The sequence below is a fragment of the Aspergillus sydowii genome (genome assembly GCF_001890705.1).
Source record: "Aspergillus sydowii CBS 593.65 unplaced genomic scaffold ASPSYscaffold_8, whole genome shotgun sequence".
NCBI classification, from domain to species: Eukaryota; Fungi; Ascomycota; class Eurotiomycetes; order Eurotiales; family Aspergillaceae; genus Aspergillus; species Aspergillus sydowii.
The window spans coordinates 893,726-909,201 of NW_024467866.1; the positions used below are offsets into that span (position 1 = coordinate 893,726).

Here is a 15,476-nt window from a genome sequence, read left to right on the forward strand (position 1 = left end):
GGTGGTAGGCTTAAGCGATTGTGGTTGCTGTATATTGATATGTGGGATGATATGGATTTGTTATAGGATTGTTGGCTGATGTTTTATATCTACCAGCTATTGTAGGTAAACGGGGAGGTGGAGCCGAGACGTGGAGGTACAAATAATCCAAATAATCACGATAGACATAGCAATAACCGGGAAATCGGCACCGAGAAACGAAATCGAAATGACACGAAAAGTAGCCCTGGTCACAGGTGCATCCCGAGGCCTTGGAGCCGCCATTGCCCGCATTCTCGCCGGGGACATGGACGTCGTGATCAACTATAGCACCGACCCGGCACCAGCAGAGACTCTAATCCAAGATCTAAGGGCACAATACAACTACAGAAATCCCACCCCGAAATACATGGCTGTCAAGTCCAATCTGGCAGACCGGGCGGGAATCAATGATCTCGTGCAACAGACTATCCAGACAATGGGCCGACTAGACGTCGTCGTTTCGAATGTCGGGTGGACGCGCATGACGGATTTCATGAACCTCGACGAGGCAGATAATGAGTTTGACTGGGATAGGTGCTTTGAGATGAATGTCAAGAGCCACTTTTATCTATTCCAGGCGTGTCGGCAGTATCTGGCGGAGGGCGAGGGCGCGTTTATTGCCACGGCAAGTGTGGCTGGTGTGAGGCCTAGTGGGAGTTCCCTTGTGCGTTGAATATATATTCCCAAAGAGCCAGGACTGACTGTCCCCAGCCGTATGCAGTTACAAAGGCTGCATTGATTCATCTGGTTAAGAGTCTGGCTGTCATTGCGGCGCCGAAGATCCGAGTCAATTCGGTCTCCCCGGGGGTTTTGCTGACGGTACGAGACTCCAATCAACGCGAATAATAGATAGAAATATTGACTTAAAAGGACTGGGGCCGGAAATTTCCAGAGGAGAAGCTGCATGCCGTGCAGGAGAAGAATCTGTTGAAGCGCTTTGCAACCCCCGAGGTATATCCAGCTGCTCTTAATGTGGTACCGTTGCTAATACCACGTAGGATGTCGCAGAGCAGGTCAGGACCTTTGCAATGTCGAATTCCATCACAGGTATAAATGCCGTGGTTGATGCTGGGTTTTCTCTCTGAGTTTCGAAATCTTGTCTCTGGGATATAAGGCACGGATTATAGTAAAAATAGATATTACAGACGCATATGAGATGGACCATGGATTACATATTAGAAAATAACATTTACGCACCCTGCCTGATCAAAGAACTACGTCAATGTGCAACTATATGGCCCGAAAACCCGTCTCCCGTAACTCATACGGAATACCAAAGTATGACATATTGATGGGCCCAGCAACCTAACCATCTCCTGCTCAGTCTCCGAAACAGCCTCCCTGGCGAACTGGTTGGGATGAGTTTGATGGACAATGCTTGGCTCCGGAGCACTGCATTAGTCGCGCAGAGGCGTTGGTATAGGTATAATATAACACATTCATAACATAGCAAGTGCCATTCCCAATACAGGTCGCTGAATACCATGAGAATAATAGGCATAACCTTGAATAAGCATAATGCAGCATTCAAGTCTAGAAGATGAGATAACCGTTCTTGCATCGGATAGTGGACGTTAGGGCTGTGAAAGACGAATATCAACAACAACATGCAGCAGGTAATGCTAGATAAAAAGACTACAGCCAAGTATGCACATTCGCCAATCCATCTACCCCCGACCGATCCTCCTCGTCGAGATACCCACAAATCCTCCCCGTAGGGTCCCACTTGCGCCTCACATCCATAAGCCTCTGTCCATTCCCCTCCGCCCAGAATCTTGTCTGGCGCACCTGAAAGTCCGAGTCTCCCAAGTACGACCCAATCGACCGTCTCTCAACACGGCTCATGACATTCCGTACCCAAGCCTGGCACCGCTCGTCATCCCTCGCATCATCCCAAACCGTATACAACGCGAAGTAATGATCCGATTGCATACTCAGCGCCATATCAGGGAGCGCCCGCCGACTACACGGGTTCATGGCGTACCAGAGCGAAAAGGCCTTGCGGTGGGGGAGAGTGGTGAATGCCTCCTGGAGCACGGTGGCAACGTCCGCGTCGTTCTCGATGTATGCGTTCTCTGCGCAGTACCGATGGCCTTCGGGGTTGGCTTTTGCTTGGTTGATGTACTGATTCGCTAGACTGTCTTCCTTGCAGAACCATTCCTCTAGTGTACCCGGTGGGTGGGAGGCATGCGCTGGGCGGAGTGCCGTTTCTGCTTCCTCCGGGGTGTGTTTCATAGTGACGAGCAGGATAAACAAACAGATCTCGTCGCGACCGTCCGGGTACTGCGCCACGGCTACGATTTCGGTGTCCTGGTCGTAGCCTGGTGTGATTGAGAGGATCCAGTTGAAGGCTTCGCGGTATTTGCTGATGGGGTATGTGTATCCTGAGCTTCGGAATCCGCGTTCTGGATAGGAGACGAGGTCGAGGTGGAACTGGGTTACGACGCCAGGGAAGCCTTGATTGTTTGTTAGTTGTGATACTAATCTAGTAGGTATTTAGACAGGTTGAGGAGGGCATACCAGGTCCAGAACCTCGAGATGCCCAGTACAGGTCTGCATTCTGGTCTTTGTCGCAGTGGACCAGGGCACCATCGGCGGTTACCACGTCGACTGCCCGGACTCTCTCACAAGCCCATCCCCAGCCCTTTTAGATTAGAATATAGTATACCTAGCTGTATAACAAGACTCACCCGGCAATTCCACCCCATCCCGCCCTGCAGCAGAAACCCCCCAATACCCACATCCGGACAATGCCCACCAGGAAACATCAACCCAAACTCCTTCGTCAGCACGCCATTTATTTCACTGCCTGTCATACTCGGCGACGCACGCGCTATCTTCGCAACCGGGTCAACGTCGAGAAGTTTATACTTGCCCAGATCAATAAGAATCGACTCATCGCGCACACTCCACGCAGCCCAAGAGTGGCCGCCGGAGCGTACGGCAATGCGGCATTTCTTTTCTTTCGCAAGTTGGACGGCTTGAATTATATCCGAGACGCTGGTTGCGTTTATGACGGCGAGAGGGTAGCGCTTTGGTCGGCGGAGGTTGAAGACGCGGCCGATGCGTGCTTCTTCATAGGAGGGGGAGTCGCGCCAGATTATTTCCATTTTGGGTTGCGTTTCGGGGTTACTGAAGATGTGGGTTGAGTTGGATAGTATTTGGGTCGGAATTGCTTAAATAAATTACTAGGATCATGGCCTGATCGCTGTCCCCTCTTGCTTTTCCGGTGTGGATTCACAGTTTGAAGTCGGGGTACGTGGCTGTCTCCATCTTGATATGTGGAGCCGACAGTCCGGGGTATACAATGTCTGCGGGGCCGGTGCTTGTCGTGACGTATCCCGCAAGCTTATCCATGATCAGATCATGCGGGTCTAAAATTGACCAAAAGTCCAAGTACTTTGGTGGTGGACGCTGGATTAGGGCTACGGCTGGAAACGGGCTCATCCTGGCACCGACATCCATGTCTAAGCCAGTGTTAACTTAGAGAGTATACTTCGCCGAGGAGGTACACAGAAGGTCTAGCTCATGTTTACGAGTTCCGGTGCTCAATCTGCGCTAGGTATGCCAGTCCTGGTCGCACAGGCCTTGATATTGAGTTGGAGCAGAGAATAGGATACGTCTTGTATAATGTGATACAGATTTGATCCTGGAAGCTTCATGCAAACTTCAAAGGCAATATGCAAGGGCCGAGGACTTAGCAGTGCCAAAACTCAGAATGCGATGTGTGATGGTCCTGTAATCAGGAACGAACAGGCGCCACAAACTCAGCTGCCCTGTTCTGCCTGGATTGAGTTCCGCTTTGACCTGGTAAATACAAGGTGGCGTCGACGGCGCAGAGGTTGTTGAGGCTCCTTTTTCTTTTGTTATGCAGTCACTATCGGCTGCCTGGACCGGAATAGTCCTTCAATTAAACTCGAAGTACACGCTATCAGAGCGGTTGGTCCAGGGTCTTTGCGCTTCCAAGGGCGATGTTATTTCTCGTATTTCCCTACTCGCCAGTCGCCTCGAATGATAAGCCCAAAGCTTGATCAAGCCAAAGGGAAGTCTCGAGAGAAGAATGGCTTGCAGCTTTTCTTTATAAACTGGGCTACCCCAGAACCCGTCGCCATTTTCCCTCCTTCTGATCCCACTGCAAAATAAATAAAACTTCCACCATGCATCTCCTAACATCCCTCCTAGCCCTAACCAGCCTGCAGCTGGCAACCGCCGCTGACGGGTCAGCCCGGGTTACTCAAGCGCCCGAAATTCCCAAGGTCTTCCGCCGCCAGGATTACGTCTGCCCGACAGGCGACTACACCATGTGCGCCGACGGGTTCGGGTGCTGCGAGCGCGGCGCCCCCTGCACCACCATCCGCGGCGAAGCAGCCTGCGACACGGGCGAATGCAATGGCCTCCCCTGCGGTGATGCAGGACTCTGCTGCGACGCGACTTGTACCTCCTCGAGCGGCACGCCTATCTGTGTACATGGTAGTGGTAGCGGTAGCGGGAGTACCACGACCGACAATTCCAATTATAATCATCCAACTATATCTACGAGTTTTGATGACTGGGATAGTAGTACTATCACGTTTATTCCTCACACTCGTCCTACGAAAATAATCCCTGGTTCTGATATTACTTCTGGCGAGGATGAGGATTCTACTACTACCATGTGGGCTTCGGACGAGACGAGTGAGTTTCGTCCTACTCGTCCTACGGCCTCTGCGACTTCTTCTTCTGGGAGTGATACGATGGCAACGGCTACAGTGACGCAGACTGTTTCGCCCAACGGCGAGCCTTTCCCTACCTCTTCGAACGACGATACCGGGGTCGGGAGTGGTGGTGATAGTGGCAGCGGGGGTGGTGCAGGGATGGTTTCGCCGCGGGGGGCGTTTGTTGTTTTAGGGTTGGTGCTTGTTAGTGGGTTGTTTTTGGTTCGATAGGTTTGCTGTATAGTGATGGGTAGGGGTGTATGTATGTATGAAAGGATATATGTTAATGATGATTTAAAACTTAGGGCTTGGTAGGAAATACAGCAGTTTGTTTTAATCCCTATACTAACTATAGAATTCATCACTTGCGTTTAAGTTATACCATCTTCAGTCCTCCTCATCTGTTAGTTGGGACTACTTGGGACACCAAACTGCTAAATTAGAAGTGAGCAGCGGCCGCCTGCAATAACAGCGCCAGAGATTTTGGTTGATGCGCCTCTGCGTTATAAATCACCGTCTGCACGCGGTCGGACGTGCGCACCTTGCCTTCTCTTATCCAGCTTTGTCCGCTGTGTGAGATTGGCGTAGGCAAGATTGAGACTGTTAAAAACATCGCGTGGGATACGCCTAAATTATAGTTGTCAGGATCATATTCTAGATGCGGTAGGGCGGTTGGAAGAGGTGATTCTTGATGCCCGGGATGGGAATATTTGAGCAATAAGGGTGTTATTACGGGGAGGAAGAGGGAGACTTGGACGCAGCGTCCGATCGGGGCATTTGGGAAAAGACTAAAGTACAGCGAAAGCAAGGGTTAATACCCGGTTTATTTCCTTGCAACAACCTGAAAGGTATACTGGTTACTGTATTGGAATGCCAAGGCACTAAGAACATCACCTTCACTCCAATCCACCGTCTTCACCATTCCATCCATCAGCGCGTCATCTGTCATCTGTCACCAACATCAACATCAACATCAATACCATGGTCGCCATCAACGTAGTTAAAGAAAGCAACGCCTCCTTAAAGGACTACGGCCCCGGCCTAGTCGGCGTCTTCGGTACTACTCATCCACCCACCTACCTTAACCACCACAAGCTAACAAAACAGTCGGCGGAACAAGCGGAATCGGCCAGTCCACAGCACGGGCTTTCGTGCGCTACGCCATCTCTCCGCGCGTGTACCTGCTCGGCCGCAACGAAGCCCAGGCGTCGAAAATCATCGAGGAGCTGGGGAAGCTCAACGCGGAAAGTAAAGTGGATTTCGTCAAGTGCGATGTCTCTCTCTTGAAGGGGGTTGATGAGGCTTGTAAGGAGATTCAAAAGAAGGAGGAGAAGGTTAACCTGCTGGTTATGACTACGGGGATGGTTACGATGAAGGGGAGGGATGGTATGTATACAGTTATTATATCAGGTCAGGTCCCTTGTTATTGGGTATTGACTGATTCGCCGGGATAGAAACGAACGAAGGCATTGATAGGAAACTATCGTTGCATTATTACTCCCGGATGCGGTTCATCTCGAACCTCCTCCCACAGTTGAATGCTGCTGTTGCTGCTGCTTCCACTGCCGAAGGTAAGAAAACCGGGCTAGCGTCCGTGGTCTCAGTCCTCGAAGCCGGCGGCGAAGGAGCGCTTAACCAGGACGACCTCGACCTGAAGAATACATACAGCCTCGCCAACGCCAGGACGCACGCCATCACCATGAACTCTCTTTCACTGGGGTATCTGGCCAAGGCGAACCCGGCCGTCTCGTTCATCCACTCTTTCCCTGGCGGTGTGAAGACGGGCGTTATGCGGGAGCTGGGGACTGTGACTAAGATGGCGCTGCAGGCGGTTATGGTGCTTGGGAAGCCGTGGATGGTGCCGGTTGAGGAGAGTGGGGAGAGGCATTTGTATGCTGCTGCGGGATTGCCGAAATTGAAGCGTGCGGGTGATGAGAGTGGAAAGTTGTATTTGGTGGGTTCGGATGGAGAGGAGCGGGGGAATCACAAGGTCTTGAATGAGTATAGGGAGAAGAATACTGATCAGAAAGTGTGGGAGCATACTTTGGACGTATTCAGTCGGTGCTGTGAATAGTCTGCATCTTTGATATCTCTATACTAGTATTTGTGGATTGTAATGAACTTATATTCAGTATGTCCATACCCTGTATAGTCTGGCAGATAGAACCTCTATTCTCAAGTGAAATTGAATCTGTACGATCAAAGGCTCGATTTCTCCTTCCCTTTCCGTGCCTCACTTGCTACAAAGCGTCAGTGCAACCAGCATAAATAATATAGAAGAAAAACTCACCCTTGGCCAACTCCCCAGTCCTCCTCTCAAACCTCTTCCCCGGAACGCCCTCTACAAACCTCTCCGCAAGCGCACTAACAGCATCAAACAGCGCCACAACCCTCTCCGCCCTCATCGGCCCATTCTGCAACCTCTTCGTCTCAAGCATACTCCCCCCATCATTCACCTCAAGCTGCCCTCTCAAGTACTCCAATACATGCCCCCCAAACCCCTCCAGCGGGAAAACCCGATTAACAAGCCCCCACCCCTCCAACTCCTCAACGGTACACTTCCTCCCAAACATGAGGAACTCATTCGCCCGGCGCACGCCCATGCTCTGTGCGAAAGTGCGCGCGGCTCCGAACTCGGGTACTAGACCTAGAGAGTTGAAGGGGACTTGCAGGTAGCCCCCTGATGCGGCGAGGACGATGTCGGCTAGCCCTGTGAACCAGGCGGCGCCCCCGCCTACGCCCGGGCCGTTGAAGGCGAGGACGAAGACTTTCCGGTGGTCGATTAGGAGGCGGAAGAGTTCCGTTTCTTTGTTTTCGTAGTTTAGTGTTTGGTAGTTACTGGATGGTGGTGTTTGGTTGTATGGGGGATGGGGATACGCACCGATGGAGAATTTACGCATGTAGAAGAGTTTCTTCTGTGCCGGGGTTGAGTCTGCGGGTGGTATGGCCAGTCCTTCTGTATTACCGTGAGGTAAATAAATATTTTTTCTATAACAGTAAAGGCTGTTGAAGAATAGAGTAAAAACATACGTCTGATATCAGCACCCGCTGAGAAGAATCGTCCTTCACCGGTGAGAACGGTAAATATAGTGCGCGGGTTCTCGTCCAGCTCGCGAAACGCAGTGACCATGTCGGCGAGCATAGTCTCGTTCCATGCGTTCAGGACGTTGGGTCTGTTCAACTGCCGGGGTAAGCATGCGGATATTCTATGGGGAAGTGTGGGGCACACCTTGATGACGCCGATCTGGTCGTGGATGTCGACCACGATGTGGGTGTATGTGTATGGCATTGTAAGGGTTGAGTATGACAGATAACTCCAGCTGTTCGGGTGAAGGCATGAATCGAGACGTAGGGGGGCATGGGCTATGTATGTAAGGGGCTGCTAATAACCGCGGCTGGTCGGTACCCCGCGTGTCGGTTCTCCAAGTCTGACAGATCCAAGTATTATCATACTTATTGAAGTTTGAGAAGTTTGCACCTGCACAGATAGATTCCTATCTTAAATACAATATGTATAGGGAGTAGAACGCATTAAGCAGTAATATAGCTAACGACACATTGACAGGCACGGCGTATACCATGGCCTGGACATGCATTGACGCCAGCGTGCTGCTCAAGGTAGAAGGAACAACAGACCATCGACCGCACCTTCCTTTTAAATCCACAAAATCCATAGAGAACAGTCATGGAAAGTGCGATAGCCGGACCTGCCTTATCCGCTCGACTGCCTCCCCTCCACCTCCTTGGCTCTTCGATCCTGCTCAGCCATAAACATCTTCAATATAGGTTCATTCTCCCCCCTCGGTCCACCAAAAATAGCCAGGGTGTCCTCCCTCGTCATCGGCTGCCCGCTCTGGTCTTGTCTAGCCCATACAGAGAGCATCCGGTCCAGCTCGTCCAAAGCATGCTCCGGCAAATTGCATACTCCGGTCATAGTCAACGTAGGGCCATACTCGTGGGTAATCTCATAGTTCTTGACCTCCGCCCAGAAGGTATCGTCCTCGGATTCAATGGTGATGTCGTAGTCGCCTTTTCCCCAGATGATCTGGCAGTTGGCTTGGATGCGCTCGGTTTGAGAGGTGCTCATTTTGAGTACAAGGATAAAATTCTGTAAGTTTTGGAGCGATGGATGCAAAGGGATCGGAAAACGGTGTCTGCTTTGATGCTAGATATTGCGGTAATTCAGGGGAACCAGAAAAGCAGTGGTGTTTTGGATCCTTGATATAAAGTTAAGGGAAAGGAGGGGCGGCGGATACCATAGCTAACATCTTACCACTTATTAAATAGACAGCGAGAAATTGTAAAACGCCAGTCAGCCTACCAAGCATATCTTGTCAGAATCTGCCTCGCATATACGTAGCAGGTACAGATGATAGGCCAATACGGGTAGAACACGCAGCGAGAGAAATGCAGGCTCTTCCTGAACACGGTTTTCCGCATATACTCGTCTGGGTCACAAAAGAGATAGGACGCTTCGGGTGCATATAATCAAGGTTGTGTCATAGCACCAAAAAAGCAAGAAAATGTGACTGGTGTTGAAACTGGCTTTGATCTCAACTGTACTTAGATGGTACTAACTGGTACTCTAAATTTCAAGCATCCAGGATAGAAAGCATTGACTGAGTATTACCAAGGGAAATCATATTAACTACTCCATAATAAGATCGATTAAATTATTCAAACTTAACATATCCTTTCCCCTTCACAAACGTTGCATGCCATGGAAGATTGCTCACATGGTCCGCCAACTGGGCAAAAAACTCCGCGTGCGCAGGCCCATCAATACCTTGACCTCTAGAGCTTCCATCTTCAGAGCGCTCATCGGCGTAAAAGAATCTAAATCATAGTCAGCACCTGATTCTATCAAACCCTACGATCAGGAATATACTAACCGATATCCACGCTCCGCATACAAAGAATCAGCTGCCCCAATCCAGTATGCAGAAGCAGACTTCCCAACACCGAGATTCAGAAACAGCGGAACGGGCGGGATTTGCACGTTTAGCAGATTGCCCGTGTAGATGAAGGATTTCTTTGTGTCGGCGGGTAATGTCTCCCAGTTCTTGACGGCCTCCTGGGCCGCGACGTAGGGGGTTACGGTGTTGATATTTAAATCGGTCGTGACGCTGTCTACTGGAATTGACAGGACTGAGTTTGCATCTGGCGGAGGGGTAAGGCTTGCGGCGTTGTAGACGACAACGCTAGGTGCAGCTTGGAATGCGGCTTTGACTGCACCAAAGACCCCAGGGATTGAGGAGGGGCTGGCGAAGTCTGCCTTGACAGAGAGGTAGCCCTCGGGAGTCTTATTACCGGTGCCGCTTCTGGATGCGATGGCGACTTGGTATCCCTTTGTTGCGAATAAGGCGGCAACAGATGCGCCGACTCTGGGACCTGCGCCGAGGACGAGGGCGACTGGTTGAGACATTGTATGTGATGGTTGAATTTACTGTAGATAGGATTCAAGAAGAATGATTTGTTGGCAAAAAATGACTGCCTGCAGTGGCCTTGTGCTACTTATACCTCTGCAGGACTCTTGATATAACCAAGTATCGATATGGATTTATAATCTTAACTCCGTCACGCAATCCAGCGGCCAATCAATGACAGCCCTAAAAGTAAACGGAAGTTGGGACTCCCGGTATCCGAGACTGCGGCCTATCAGATCATGCTGACAGGAGTTTGCAGTGGATGCCTTGTTTGCAGTAATTTATCATCATACCATCCTTTATTACTGATGGCCGCATATGTCGCATTAATCCGTTCATCATAGTGACAACTGACAGAACCTTACATACTTAATTTTCTCTCTGGCCGGCACAGATATCATGGTGGACACACCTTCTTTCAGGCCTGGGTTGGGCGTGTTTCTTTTGATATATTAGTCAACCGCGTTTTGGTTTGGAGATGAGCTAGAATCTTGTGGTTGAAGCGGAGATTGGGACATCCAGAGAGGTGGATATAGAGAAGTATTGGCGGAAATACTGGATTCATTCTTGGTGATTTGCTTTAGCCAAGATTGTATCTCAATGACCGGTCGTGCCTGCTGTCAGTGATTTCCATAGACCGGTTGCTCCTTCCTCGAGCACTCTATGTCCTGTTTATATACGGGGATGGTGCATCATAGAGTGGTACCTTCCTTATTCGGCTCATTCAAGCAGAGTTCAAGGGAAGGAACTACCCATAATTATGATTAAATTAGGAAAGCATTATGGATGCCTTAAGGCTTGCTTATGGTCCAATCAATATGTATACTCTATCGTTATATCTAACCCCATCATACCGGCTACATAGCAACATCACAAATATACATAGCCACCATCACCAACCACATTAATTCTTCCTAACCAGAAATTTACAAATTTCTATCTCTACCACCCCTCACCCACATAATCGCCAGTATCCCCCCAACACAAACCACATCCAACATCCCCAGCCCCGTAAAGCACCACCCGTACCCCATCCGCTTGACAAGGCTATCCACAATGGCAGCTGCAATTGCCGCAGCGATGTTCCGGAGAAGCCCGCCCAAAGCCACAATCGTCGCGGCTTGGGATGGCGCGCACTCTGTTTGGAAGGATGTGCTCGTTACGAAGATTATGGCTGTGCCGATTCCGGCTTCACGGTGTTAGTATATATAATCTGTCACTCAGCAGCTTATTTGAACTAGGCAAAGTAAACATACCTAACGCAGAGGCCGACAGCCCAGCGACAGGATGCAGTTTATACCGCGTGAACCAGCCATACATGACCTTGCCCGCGGCGGAGATGATAAACCCCACGATCTGGATCGGGAGGCGTGTCTCCGGTTTGATTTTCTTATCTGGGCTTTTGGCTGTCAGTCTTGCGCGGTGCCAGTCGGAGAAGCGGCCTGTTGCGAGGGAGGCGAGGAATAGTGCAACGCCTGTATTGAATATTAATACATAGACAGAGAGAAATGGTAAGAAGAGAAGGGAAAGGCCGATATACCAGGACTCAAATAAGCATACCCAACCTCCTGCGTCGAGAACCCAAACCGCTCGCCCCATACATCGGGAAAACTAACATACATCAAGTACAGGCCTGCAAAGGATAATGCCCCGTTGACGAAGACGATGCATTGCGTCGGTTCAGTCAACAACTTGATCCAGTTCTTAAGACTGGGCTTCGGCGGTTTAGGATACTTTCCTTCCTCCACGAGTGCCCTTTGGCGGAACCGCGGAAGAGCGATCCATCCCCGGTTTGCAAAGACTTCGCCGTTCCCGACTAGACAGCGGAGCGTCTCGGGGAGACAGAAGAGGATGAGGAGGTAGATAGGTGTGCAGGCTAGGGCTGTGGTGGTAACTATCAGTACACGCATGTTTTATAGCTCGGGCAGGGACGAACCTAAAAACCCAAACGCCCACCGCCACCGTGACTCCGTGGCGAACTGTCCTCCGATTAGAGGGCCCAGGACAGGTCCGAGTTGAGGACCGAGCAGGAATATAGCCAGTGCGGATGCGCGGCGTGCAGGCTCGAATATATCTGTGATTGTCCCCGCACCGATAGAGGTGACGATGCATGCACCGAAGGCTTGAAATATGCGGAGCACGAAGAGAGCCCCGATATTAGCCGGGATAGAGGCAAGCAGGATATTAGCGATTAAGAAACTAGCCAGTGTGACGATGTATACTGTTTTGCGGCCTCCGAGGTCTGCGGCTGCTGCTCCGACGAGGGGCTTTTCATGTTAGAACGACTATCTTGTTTTGGAATGGTAGTAGGGAGCGTACAGCAACGGCAAAGATGGCCATATACACAGAGACTGTGGCATTGATAACGCTCCTTGATGAGTCGAAGACATCTTGGTATAAGATCAGCGAGGGCAGGTAAACTGCACCGCAAAGCGGACCGAAGAATCCGGCGGCCGTTACAATGCCTAGGTAGAAGTTCTTTTTCTTCTCTGAGAATGCTGAATACGCAGGTGCTTGGGCAGGCGCCTCAGGCTGTTGTTCGGGCTTTGGGTTGTTCATGATAGGCTGTTGATGGGAGAAACAGAATGTCGACAGTCAAAGCATGCTGAATGTTTCAAATATTGGAGGATATTCGCATACAGATGTAGTGTTTTACTGCATATTACGTTTATTTTGGCCAGCAAGGCTGAGCAAATTCACTCACGGGTTCAACCTAACCAGACATGAGACACAAGCATACTATAATTATAAGTAAGTGAAGACAACAGTCACTTCCCATCTCAGCCTCAGCCTGGAGTGTTCAAGTCCTTGGCAGTTCCCAATAATAAACTCCATAAACAGCCTGGATGACAAAAATAGTGCCCCAACTACAGAACATGACAACCAACACGACAAAACTGCAAGTCAGAGCCACAGCCCCACGGCCCAAACCCAAGCCCAGACAGCATCTGACACAACTGTCTCGACCCAAGACATCGCAGATCCTGCTGAGCACGATCGATTCACGTCCCGTCTTGGCCGGGCGGAGTCTACCTCGTCACTCGATACGAGTGGTGCTGGTGCATCTGTGGACCCTGTAAGCCCTAGACACTTCCTCGGATAGGTCTCAGCCCTTATGCGCGCTGGAGGGTCTGTTTCAGATTCCTCTTGTGGTGGTCGATGTTATAGGTGCTCCGTGGTTTAATAGCCGCAGCACACGTGTATTCATGGACGGCTGTGTGTCCGAATTGATTTCGTTGGTGCTGGTGCTTGGTCTGAGCGTTGGACGGCTTGTAGTATACGCTGGGTTCTAAAATCCTTGACACAGGTTTCTAGAATATCCAACAGTATAATTCAATTTAATAGGTCTATCATGCTAACTAAAATTAAAGAAACCAAAGAACAACAAAACCAACGTCAAAATCTACACCATTCATCACTTCGTCGCTGTCTTGACATCATAGAATCTCAGCCGCAGGTTTCGGGCATAGAGAGGTCCAGCCTGCAACCACACAAGTCAGTCAGTCCAAGATCAAAAGAAGAAAAAAAGAGAGAGCATACCGGCGTCATCATCCTCGGCCACTCCGGATCCAACTCCCACCTAACCCTCCCCAACAGCGCAACCAACGCAACCCTTGCCTCAAGCATCGCAAACTTCTGCCCTAGACAAGCCCGTCGCCCACCATGAAAACTAATGAACGCGCCCTTCGCATTCGCGCGCCGGAACAGTGCATTGATCTCATCTATATGCGACCCCCAGCGCCCAGGCTTGAATTCGTCCGCGGTGGCTCCCCAGAACTCCATGTCCCGGTTTGTGGAGTAGGCGTTGTAGCCGAGGTATGTCCCCGCTGGAATGGGGATCTTCCCACCTAGTAAGACGGGAGAATTTGTTTGCCGGTTTATCAGTTGCGAGATTGGTGGGTAGAGGCGGAGAACTTCGTAGATTACGGCGTTGAGGAGGGGGAGGGATGCTAGAGTTTGGGGTATTGGTTCGCTGCTGCTATCCAGGGAGGTTATTTCAGCGCGGAGCCGTTCTTGGACATCCCTGTGTTCTGCGAGGAGGAATAAGGCTGAGATGAGCAGGAGCTGAGGGTTTTCGTGGCCGGCGAGGAATGTGCTGATCATGTTATGTCGCAGTTGACGCTCTGTTAGCACGCTTGTTTCGTATGCGCTTAGGAGTCGACATCCTAGGTTCTTCGGAACGCCCTCCTTGTCGCGGCCGTGGCCGTGGCATGCTGCGTGGCCTCTGGAGACGGTGGTGCAGAGTTCGTCGGTGAATTGGACCACGAGCCTTCGTGCCTCTTGTCGGGTTGGGAGGTTGAAGTGGTCGAGGAAGGGGAAGTTCAAGAAGATGGGATCGAAGATCTTGGGCTTGATTCGCAGCTGAAATGCGTGGAGAGGTGCATTTGGCTTTTGCAATGTCTGGAATGGCTGTTAGCATCTTCCTCCCTCCCTTTCTTAAGAAGCGTACCTCGAAACTGGTCCCGAGAAGCACCTCTGACAGATTCGCCAGAGTATATCGTTGAAGAAGCGAGTTGACAACAACAGACCCCCCAGATGTCTGCTGTTCCAGGAGGAGGTCAACAAGCAGGCGAGAATTGCCCCATATCTGGGCTGGGTCATAGTCCTGTTGAAGGCCAGGCTTTATAATAGAGGCATAGAGTCTCCAATTGTCCCCATGCGCGCTGATGATGTTATCACCAGTATACTCCGCGAGCACACCATGGGGGATCTTCTTTTGGTTGCCGCTCTTTGCGTAGATGTCTTCATGCTTGAAAACTTCGGCGATGTATTCTGGTTTGCGGACCAGGATATTCCAGCGCCCACCGAAGAATAGCTTCACTGCGCCGTATTCTGTGAGTGGACGCTCAAGGTATTTCCGGTAGAGGTCGACTTGGTCATTGTTTTGGATTAGTGGGAGCAGGGTGTAGTAGAATGGTATTGTGGGGATATCTTTGGGGAAGTCTCTTGGTGGAGTAAACAGGTGGACAAGTCCAGCCGTAAGGATAACTACCACGCCAACGAGCAAGAGAAAGACGGTGAGCAGCATGGTGTTAGTGTTTCAAGGCTCAGTATAGCAGAAGGACTTCAAGCGATCCAAAGACAGGAAAGGCGATATCTATGCAGGCAGGAGAGTTGTTAAACTAGCGTCCACGAGAAACGACAGTTACTAGACCAATAATAGTAGAGCCAAATATAACAGCACAACAGGGCTCATCAGGCCGAGTTGATCAGTCCTGGCGGGATCTCTTGGCTGTTGGGGCTATATCTGAAATCCGACTCAGATAGGCCCATGCTCCGCCCCAGTCCACGTCACATCTTGTTGTCGCACTCCAGCCGCGCTGTGGATAGCCAA

The 15,476-nt window shown here is 50.6% G+C and overlaps 9 protein-coding genes across 9 annotated transcripts; 3 read left to right on the forward strand and 6 right to left on the reverse strand.

The window, feature by feature from the left end:
- Positions 1-208: 208 nt before the first annotated feature.
- On the forward strand, positions 209-1,106 carry ASPSYDRAFT_155841 (SDR family NAD(P)-dependent oxidoreductase; the record flags this gene model as incomplete). The annotated part of the gene is made up of 4 exons (XM_040842498.1): positions 209-685; positions 733-840; positions 892-972; positions 1,020-1,106. The coding sequence occupies 4 exons, from the start codon at positions 209-211 to the stop codon at positions 1,104-1,106; spliced, it is 753 nt and encodes a 250-aa protein (XP_040700927.1).
- Positions 1,107-1,656: 550 nt separating this feature from the next.
- On the reverse strand, positions 1,657-3,131 carry ASPSYDRAFT_155649 (FAD-binding oxidoreductase; the record flags this gene model as incomplete). The annotated part of the gene is made up of 3 exons (XM_040842478.1): positions 1,657-2,477; positions 2,542-2,665; positions 2,712-3,131. 3 exons carry the CDS (start codon positions 3,129-3,131, stop codon positions 1,657-1,659), a joined length of 1,365 nt encoding a protein of 454 aa, XP_040700928.1.
- Positions 3,132-4,153: 1,022 nt separating this feature from the next.
- Positions 4,154-5,058, forward strand: ASPSYDRAFT_47416 (uncharacterized protein). Its single transcript, XM_040847421.1, has one exon. The coding sequence runs from the start codon at positions 4,179-4,181 to the stop codon at positions 4,944-4,946; it is 768 nt and encodes a 255-aa protein (XP_040700929.1). The 5' UTR covers positions 4,154-4,178; the 3' UTR covers positions 4,947-5,058.
- A 638-nt stretch (positions 5,059-5,696) lies between these two features.
- Positions 5,697-6,789, forward strand: ASPSYDRAFT_154937 (uncharacterized protein; the record flags this gene model as incomplete). The annotated part of the gene is made up of 3 exons (XM_040842411.1): positions 5,697-5,772; positions 5,823-6,125; positions 6,170-6,789. 3 exons carry the CDS (start codon positions 5,697-5,699, stop codon positions 6,787-6,789), a joined length of 999 nt encoding a protein of 332 aa, XP_040700930.1.
- A 125-nt stretch (positions 6,790-6,914) lies between these two features.
- On the reverse strand, positions 6,915-8,004 carry ASPSYDRAFT_155853 (enoyl-CoA hydratase/isomerase family protein; the record flags this gene model as incomplete). The annotated part of the gene is made up of 5 exons (XM_040842500.1): positions 6,915-6,951; positions 7,002-7,521; positions 7,597-7,671; positions 7,746-7,896; positions 7,945-8,004. The coding sequence occupies 5 exons, from the start codon at positions 8,002-8,004 to the stop codon at positions 6,915-6,917; spliced, it is 843 nt and encodes a 280-aa protein (XP_040700931.1).
- A 124-nt stretch (positions 8,005-8,128) lies between these two features.
- Positions 8,129-8,954, reverse strand: ASPSYDRAFT_47418 (uncharacterized protein). The gene has a single exon (XM_040847422.1). The coding sequence runs from the start codon at positions 8,800-8,802 to the stop codon at positions 8,428-8,430; it is 375 nt and encodes a 124-aa protein (XP_040700932.1). The 5' UTR covers positions 8,803-8,954; the 3' UTR covers positions 8,129-8,427.
- Positions 8,955-9,388: 434 nt separating this feature from the next.
- Positions 9,389-10,140, reverse strand: ASPSYDRAFT_91418 (uncharacterized protein; the record flags this gene model as incomplete). Its single annotated transcript, XM_040852484.1, has 2 exons — positions 9,389-9,551; positions 9,608-10,140. The coding sequence occupies 2 exons, from the start codon at positions 10,138-10,140 to the stop codon at positions 9,389-9,391; spliced, it is 696 nt and encodes a 231-aa protein (XP_040700933.1).
- Positions 10,141-11,067: 927 nt separating this feature from the next.
- On the reverse strand, positions 11,068-12,700 carry ASPSYDRAFT_155660 (uncharacterized protein; the record flags this gene model as incomplete). The annotated part of the gene is made up of 5 exons (XM_040842480.1): positions 11,068-11,330; positions 11,398-11,616; positions 11,682-12,023; positions 12,078-12,408; positions 12,461-12,700. The coding sequence occupies 5 exons, from the start codon at positions 12,698-12,700 to the stop codon at positions 11,068-11,070; spliced, it is 1,395 nt and encodes a 464-aa protein (XP_040700934.1).
- A 708-nt stretch (positions 12,701-13,408) lies between these two features.
- Positions 13,409-15,214, reverse strand: xanG (cytochrome P450 monooxygenase xanG). The gene is made up of 3 exons (XM_040850500.1): positions 14,592-15,214; positions 13,682-14,542; positions 13,409-13,622 (listed from the first exon to the last, which is right to left on the reverse strand). The coding sequence occupies exons 1-3, from the start codon at positions 15,168-15,170 to the stop codon at positions 13,557-13,559; spliced, it is 1,506 nt and encodes a 501-aa protein (XP_040700935.1). The 5' UTR covers positions 15,171-15,214; the 3' UTR covers positions 13,409-13,556.
- Between the last annotated feature and the right edge of the window lie 262 nt (positions 15,215-15,476).